Source organism: Drosophila albomicans, chromosome 4 (assembly GCF_009650485.2).
Source record: "Drosophila albomicans strain 15112-1751.03 chromosome 4, ASM965048v2, whole genome shotgun sequence".
Lineage (NCBI taxonomy): Eukaryota > Metazoa > Arthropoda > Insecta > Diptera > Drosophilidae > Drosophila > Drosophila albomicans.
In genome coordinates this window covers 1,428,609-1,437,585 of record NC_047630.2, presented here as the reverse complement: position 1 = coordinate 1,437,585, position 8,977 = coordinate 1,428,609, and the positions used below count along the sequence as shown (strand labels likewise).

Below are 8,977 nucleotides of genomic sequence, written 5' to 3'. Positions count from 1 at the left end.
AAGAGTCAATTTGAATGCACCTTTGACACAATGTTAACGAATATGAATAAGATAGATAAGATTAACAGATTCTAAATATAATAATATTGTTTGAATAAAATTTCAAATTTGTTAAAAAGTTGGCATGTCGAAAAAACCGTACAGTTGTGCTTTGCGTCCGAGGTTCGAAACTCGAAGTTGCAAGTCAGCCGGCTGTCGTGCCAATAATGCAGTTTTCGATGGATTTTTCGGAAGTTGTTCATAAATCTAAATTGCATAAAGTCTAACAGATGGCGCTGACGACCGTAGAATGTGTCGTTTTGGTAAAACACCACCTAGCGACGAAGTAGGAAATGTGGCAGAGGCGATAGCCAGCAATCGATTACGAAATATCGACGAGGCTCTCTAGCATTCTTCTCAGCTATGTACTATGGATTTAACCTAACCGAAGATTACATAGATATGTGAAACAGCCCAGACAGTGATTTCACTGAAAACAGAATTATTGCACTGACCACTTATTGATATTATTTTAGCAGAACGGAAAGGAAATCGCGAAGTCGGCTTTATCATGTTATTTACATAGCGATGAATTGTCGTGGCATAAAGGTTTTGCATTCAGCATTTTTTGCATAAAAGAGTCAATTTGAATGCACCTTTGACACAATGTCAACGAATATGAATAAGTAGGGTTGTAAGGTATCGTGTGTGTGTGGGTGGAACCAGGGTAAACAAAAAATGCACTAGCATAGAAATATACGTTCCTTGAGAAGAAAAAAAAAATATTCATTTATCGAAATTTGTGGTAAAAATAAGTGTTACTAAATATACGATCACCAATGTAGCATCTTTATTGTGTAGGTGTCATGTCGTCATATGTTTTGTGTCTGTATGTTTGTCTATACTAGCATGAGTCTGATTATATACAAATGTATGTATATATATTGTATATGTATGTATATACATATACTGTGCGGCTGTTGCTGTTTAATGTTGACGGTTGACTCTGCTTTGGGGTTTTCAGTGAGTCAGTCGGTTCTGAAGTGCTGGTTTAGCAAGTTCGTTTAGCTTTCTATCTGTCATTTTGTTTGCTGCATTCGGAAGTAAATAAACAAACAAAATGAATGCGTGGAATTTATTAATGTGAAACACAAGATTGTAATCATACAAACACGCACACATACATATACATATATGTATGTATGTATATATAGTATGCAAAACCATATGCAATTAAAGATTTTAAGTTACACTGTGATCTTAAAGTTAATCTTAACTTTGCGAGGAGCCTACTTTAATTTATCAGTATTTGTAAAATGTTCAACTGACGCAGACAGCGAATTTACTTAAATTAACTGTTGAGTAGAAGAGTAGCGAGCGATCTACAAAATATCAAATATATATATAACTCATGTAAGCCGTTTTTGAGGCCATGTGGTATAAAAATGCCAATGCAGAATGAACAGAATGCCGAAATAATCAAAAGTATTTGGAATTATAATAAATTCGAAATTGGAGGAATTGGAGGACAACTTCGACATGGGCTAGTGCAAGGTGCACGCCAAATTTATTCTATTAAAGGAGAAGCTAGTAAACATCTATCCAAATATTATATTGTATTTAATCTCTTGAATATTAAAAGAGAACGGGAACTGGCAATACAACAACTGAAACGACTTCGGACACATGTTATGTATTTATCGTACACATTAACAAAATTATGTCTTATCATTGTCTTACTATTGCCATTCCTAAGTATACAACAAACCAATGCTCAAAATATTTTAGACCCGATTCCTTTATCAATTGCCAACTCCAATTCAGTTGTAAACAGCTTCAAGATTATACGTAACAAAACTCATCAGGCTCATCAAATACCTAAAACTATTCGAAGAAATCCACTAAGCTTCTACGAATACTATAACAATCATTCAAACGGAAAGGAAAACGGATATAGTCTGATAATTTTAAGTCAATCTAAACATTTCTACGCTCAAGTTGTCCATGAGGCAAATAATAAGTTCTTAAGTACAAATTCCGTGCAAAACGTGAATTCTTTCACTTCTGCCTCGACAAATCGAACTAAACGATATATTAATGTTAAAGATAGTACTGCGTCAATACATAAGATTATAAATAAAAAAGAAGCTAGCAGCCAAATATTGAAATCAACATCAGGTGAACACAAAAACAATCACAATATATACAAAAACTCAAAAAATAGTCAAGATAAACTAACCAAACTAGTTATGAATGGACTTGGCTTAAAAAAACTTCCAGATATGAAAAAGGTAAGACGATTATCTAATAACTAAGATAACGTTAAAGTGTGGCAACAATTTTTTGTTTTTTTTTAATACTCATGTTTTGGCAATATTCAGTAATAGCAATAATTATTTACTTTAAATCATCAATTTAAATAGCACATAATTGTTTATTTCTCATTTTATCATTAGATTTTATGTTTTCCATTTCTCTTACACACACAACAAGAATATTTTAGTTTATTTTTAATTGCTTGTATAATTTTATTTGTAAAACATAAATAAAAAAAAACATAAACATAAACTTTCTATTATTCTATTATTATTCTATTATTTCTATTTCTATTATTATTAAATTTAATCTGTGAAAATTTTGTCCCATAGTACCCGATGCTAACTATTTTGATTATTACAGGCAAATATAAGCCAAATCGAATACTCAAGGAAATATATCGAATACTTAGAGCGCCTTAGAAAAAGAGAAATTCGGAAAAACAATGACGATGGCGACATGGAGAATACTGCAACTCATCTTCAGATTTATAGCATCGTAACAAGTAAATTTAAGGACATTACACGTAAACGAAGGCATAGTAGTGAACGTGCCATAAGATCAACGAAACACTTTAAGAATTCCCATAGACGTGTTGGCAATCATAACAAACTGGAGGAAAACGATAAGACAAATATTCTTTTACACTTCCCATTAATGGTAGATGATGCTCAATTCAACTACGAGCAAATCAATGAGGCTAATGTGAGGCTAATGATTCTATATAATCCATCGCTGGCTATACACTCAAGGTCAGTAGAAACTGATTCCAAAGCATTTCGTCGAAAAAGCAATAATCGATATTATAAAAAGCATGCACAAAACGGAACGGACTGTAAAAACGATCATATTAATAACTATCCTAAATCAAAAACATTCATTCAAAAACCAAAACCAAACAATAGCAAAAGGAAAAAACACATTTTAAATTTAAAAGTCTATCAATTGCTGAGATTGAACAAACGTCAAATTCTAGACGGCCGTCAAATTGAGTTCGATAACGATTTGAATTATAGCGCCACGAGAGGAGATGAAACTTACAGTCAATGGCTGGAATTCGATGTGACCGTAGCAGTTCGATCCTGGCTGAACAAGTCTCGCGAAAATCTTGGCATTGAAATACAATGCGATAAGTGTAAACGTATAGGAGCAAGGATATTAAGTGAAGTTTCAACATTAAACCCGCATTTAATTGAATCCACATCCCACCACATCCAAGACCAATTTCATTTGACGCCGGTGTTAAACATTATTGGTCAGATTGGTCGGACGCACAGTGAAGAAGCAATTCACCCACAAACTCTAAATTTGAAGTGGAACAATCAAAGTCATAACGACTATTTTTACCATCGTTATGGACAAGGCCAAGGTTCCATAAAAAAATTGCCAAATAGTTGCTATAGAGCGCATCAACGGTGTTGTCGACATCAATTGGACGTTGACTTCAAGAACATCAAGGGTTTCGAATTTATCATTCAGCCAAAAACTTTCGATGCTGGATATTGCAAGGGTCGATGTCCTCCACGCCACAATCCAGCTCACCACCATGCACTTTTGCAGAGTCTAATATGGCAACAAGATCACAATCGCGTACCTCGACCGTGCTGTGTCCCTTCAAAGCTCACCGAAATCGAGATATTACATGTGGACGAAGAGCATAGTGATAAGCTAAAAATATCGACATGGAGCAATATGCAAGTTATAGAATGTGCTTGCTCTTGAAAAGGAAGCGAATTTTGACTTGTTATGATTTGTTATGTTTTAACAATATATTGTACATTGTAATCCTCGAAAAATATTTTTATTCGATATAAATAATAATAATAATATTAGCAAACAATATTGGTATATTTATTAAAATTATTTTATTTATGGCTAATCGTCGGCTTGTGGATTCTAACCCAAATCTAAGTTTCTGAAAATTACAAATGTAGTTTTTCTGTAGTATATCGTCATTGTCTTCATATTTACATACATTATATATATAATATATAATATGCAGACAATGACATGGAAGCAACATGATTGTCTAGTATTAATAACACTATTAGGCAATCTATATTTATTACTTCCGATTCTACTTTGCTTTGCTTTGCAAATTATATTTATTTATTTATTTACATGTTAATTACTATGTTAAAAATTATAATAACTAAAAGAAGGGAGTGCTAGCTGCTAAGGCAGCTAGTTGATAGTTAACGTCTAAGAATTATTTGCAAATTATAAATGATTTAATTTCTTAAGACAATATGCAAAAGCTGTCAACATACAAAAGATAATGCCCAATATTATTTTCTTATATTCGTATTAATACTTTTTTTTATTCGACAGAAACATATTATTTAGAAAAAAAAATATTTACCAATTGCTAAGAAAATCAAAGCCCTTAGGAATTTGAACTTTTTCAGGCAATAATTTACATTTTTCGGCATATTCATCTTTGGTACTATCTTCGGAATCATTTTCAGTTGAATAAGTTAAACTACCTTGTCGAGTATTTTTCGACCCCAAATCGGATAATATGGTTTTTTGGTCGTCATCGCTTAAATATGCGAATTCCTCCGTTGTAGTCTTATTTTGAATCAAGCTTTGATTACCTGTGTCTTCCATTTTTTGGTTGCTATTAACAGTCATAATCGGTGCATTGCCAACACCAATACTTGATTCGTTGACAACCTGATCACTGTCGCCACTAACAAAAATACTGCTATTGCTAACGATCACAGATAGGTTTATTTGAGATTGGGTTTTATAACTGAATGGGAATGAATGCTCATCGCGGTAGTCGCCAATGGTCTCGTCGTGGATCATTTTTAACCCGACTTTTTGAATATTGAATGTATTTAGAGATTTTTTATCATAATTATAATAATTATTTTTAAATTTCTGGCATTTCGTAGGCTTTGGCTTTTTCTTCATATCTTCGCTTATTTCAGGAACAGCGTTAAAACTTAATATATTTTGATTGTATCGTGTAGCTATTTCGGGTTTCATCATAGTATCATTCAATATATCATCTTGCTCAGTTGACTTCAATGTAAACCACACATGATCATAAGCCGCCTTTACTTCGCTTATGTCGAACGCAATCTTTTGGGCAACTGGATTGAGATTGGCAAAATAGCTGTTTATTTGCTCGATTGTGACCATTTTGTGGATTCTGAAAGAATTTTGTAATTTTAATGATTTTCTTTTGCAAAATATTTAAGCAAGTTGTGTGTCAATAGTCGTAAGAAAAAAATGGAATATATACATGCATATGTAGAATTATTAGGGAAGTATTCCTAATCTCTATATTATAAATACATATATTCTTGAATAAGTTGAATAATAAAAATCAATAACATGACATACATACATAACGATATCTATGTATATAAATACAAATGTATACATACATACAAATGTATTTAACATATGTATGTATGTTCAGACATGTGTATGTTTGTAACACATTTGTCATGTATGTATGTATGTCCTTTACTATTTCTAAACTTAATCTAAATCTTTTTTAAGTACACTGCCACAATTCTCGAATACATTCATGCATACATACTTATTTAATCATCCGCTATGAAGTAGAATATTTTGGAATTTACTTACTATTTAGTTAATAGGAATTAAAAATGCGCAGCGCCGAAAGAATTTATGTTTGTGAAGCTTGCAATATGAACATAATGTGGCCAAGACTTCGTCAGGAATAGCCTGATTTACAGACATGCAGAAGGGATGCAACATCTCTCCAAGACAATAAATTTTATTCAATCCTTTATTCCAAAATTAAATCAGATTGCGATTAGGGTTTTAATTACATTATTAGATTGTATTAGATATTTACATACAAATTTAATACAATATTATTATATATTATTTTATTTAATATATTTTATATATCGATACATGAATAATAATGACCCGTTTCCACCGCACCAAAAAACTCGGTTCTTTTCCATTCAGTTCGAATGTTTCTTCCGCCTCGTGTAAAAACCCATAATAGCCTATTTCCATTGCACATTGGGATGAAATGCCTTTATTTTGGCCATAACCGTAATTGTAAAGCTAGAAAGTTGAAACTTGGAGAATTTGCTGCCCGTATTATTTGTGAATTTTTTTATTTTATTTTTTTTTTATTTTGTTTTTAATCACCTTCAAGTCGTTTTCCGGAATCATTTGGAATTACGTCGACGCAAACCCAGTCAAAAGTAGCGTTGACATTGCGATTTTTATCCAGCCAAACTTCTGGTAAGTCACCTCAACGTTGTTTGCTATTTGCTAACCCCCCCGCAAATTCCCGCAAATTAAATTATTTAAATACTATCTGAATATACACATAATAACTCATACTACCACATAAGTTGTTATTTGAATTATGTATCTTGCTAGATATGCTCCACGATACACAAATATTTTAAGATTAGATCCAACAAAGCTACTGTTTACGTATTTCATTAAAAACATGACAACACAAAAGCACATATAATTACAAATATTTTCTACAAACCATGCGAATCATTTTCCAATTTAAGATTTTTTAATTGGTCAAACTGTTTGAAAATACGAGATCGCCGAAATTAAGAAACTTGACAAGTCAGCAAGCTTGCACGCACCACGTGGGAAGAACAGCTGACTTTCAACGGCTTGTGGAAAACGATACAAAATACCAATTAAATATTTTCGATGTCTACGACCTTTTCGTAGCTTGAAATAATCGTAACATTATTATTAACACGAACTTTTTAGATTTTGGCCAAAATAAAGGCATTTCATCCCAATGTGCACTGCACCCAAACCTCGGTTTTCTTTGGTTTTTTTCCGTTCAGGCCGAATGTTACGTTCGCCCCATGTAAACCCATAAGAAAAAAAGTCGGTTTTTCTACGTTCGCGAGCTACGTAGAAATAGCGAACGTACTTTTTGCTAGTGTTGGGTTGCTCATGAGTGAGTGAACAAAAAAGAGATGTTCACTCAACTGAGCGAGCGAACATGTTCCTTCCTTTTTGTTCTTTTTTGTTCACTTGCTCATTTGTGTTCACTTGCTCATTTTTGCTCACTTGTTCACTTGCTCCCTTGCTCATTTATGCTTAGTTACTCTTCTTCGCGCATTTTGTTCCCATTCAATAAGTACAGAATAAGTACAGAAGGATTTCATTTAACTATTTTTAAATGCCCAATGAAGGAAGCAAAAGTAATGCGACAAATTAAAATGCAGAGATATCGGTTAGTTTGAAAATTAAATGCAGAGATGCAGTGCTTATTGGCTTGGTAATGCACTGAACAACCAGTGAGCAACTGAACATCTGAGCAATGAGCAACTGAGCAATGAACAGTGAGCAAGTGAGCAATATGAGTGAGTTGACTCTTTTGAAAAAAAAGAACAAGTGAACATGTTCACCTAAAAGAGCAGTATTTACACAACACTAAGTCCAGCACAATCCCCAACAGAATGTAGAGAGCTGAAAGTTTGCTTCAATAAGTGCATTCTTTCAGACCGCTAGAAGATCAATTAAGCATTTCATTATTTTTAAAACAACTAATTTCTGACCCCTCTTCGAATTCGGAAATAAAATTCCGCCGTCGGCAAAAATTTTCGTTTTGGTGAGCGGACAATACATCTGTCACAATGAGTTATCGTCTAAGCTTTCGTAATTTTGGTGGAATGAGCAGGATAAAAATACTTGTATAATGAAATGGAGGGCACTAATTTGGTAGATGTTGGTTAAAATATGTTTTTTAAAAATTAATCTGATTTAATTAATTAATTGCTAAAAGCGCATAAATAAAGTAGTTGAAATCGTTGGGATGAAATCGGTTAAAAAGGAGGTAACCCATTTTTGTGGTGATTGTCGTTCCACTGTTTTTTAAAAACGTATGTTACAAAACTTTGTTTGTGAAAAGGAGAGTAAACATCTTACTTTCATCTAAGCAGGATGAGATCATTCCTATATGAGTTCTACCCATGCAAAAAATACGAAATGCGTTTATTCGCGTTGTTTACTTCTGACCAGCTGTTTCAGTAGTAAGAAATGAAACGTTCCGACAGCAATACGTTGACCAAAAACTTGTGAAAGCTGTAGCATCGAAACACGAAAATGTCGGTTTAGGTACCAAAACTAAAACAAAAAGTGAAAACCACAGCACGGTTCAAAAACTAAATTATTTAGAAATCCAGCGTGGGACGGAACCAGAAAAAAAACGTTTGATGTCATTTGCGCAAGCATAGCTGTAAATTCCACTGCACTCAGTTTTTTTACGTTTCGAACCGACTTTTTTTTCTTACGGGTTTTTACATTGGGCGAACGTAACATTCGACCTGAACGGAAAAAAACTCCACTGAGTGCAGTGGAAAAAGGCTTTTACATGATTTGCACAAATCTAGATCACTCGTTTATAAAAAAGTAGTCATTTAGGGTATCTGTAATATCATATATTTGGTGTTAATCACCACCCGTCTGTTAAGCACCTTTTTCTCAGCACCAAAAACTTAGCTATTCTCAGTTCTTTTCCAATCAGTTAAAATGTTACATTTTTCCCCATGTAATGCCCTGTTCCCACAACCACTCATATCCACAGGCACAACAAATGCAAAAAAAATGGGCAACGGTAAATTTTTTAGTGTGGCCGTTCTGATGCCAAACAGCTGCGCAGAATTTATATTCTGTTTATACAAACAATAACCACCAAAAT

The 8,977-nt window shown here is 33.3% G+C and overlaps 2 protein-coding genes across 2 annotated transcripts; one reads left to right on the top strand and one right to left on the bottom strand.

Moving 5' to 3' along the window:
• Positions 1–1,004: 1,004 nt before the first annotated feature.
• Positions 1,005–4,553, top strand: LOC117573223 (uncharacterized). The gene is given in 3 exon segments (XM_034256256.2): positions 1,005–2,270; positions 2,659–3,966; positions 3,968–4,553. Coding segments are annotated over 3 exon segments (2,187 nt in total). The 5' UTR covers positions 1,005–1,424; the 3' UTR covers positions 4,001–4,553.
• A 30-nt stretch (positions 4,554–4,583) lies between these two features.
• Positions 4,584–6,150, bottom strand: LOC117573231 (uncharacterized). The gene is made up of 2 exons (XM_034256282.2): positions 5,899–6,150; positions 4,584–5,455 (listed from the first exon to the last, which is right to left on the bottom strand). The coding sequence occupies exon 2, from the start codon at positions 5,443–5,445 to the stop codon at positions 4,654–4,656; it is 792 nt and encodes a 263-aa protein (XP_034112173.1). The 5' UTR covers positions 5,446–5,455; positions 5,899–6,150; the 3' UTR covers positions 4,584–4,653.
• Between the last annotated feature and the right edge of the window lie 2,827 nt (positions 6,151–8,977).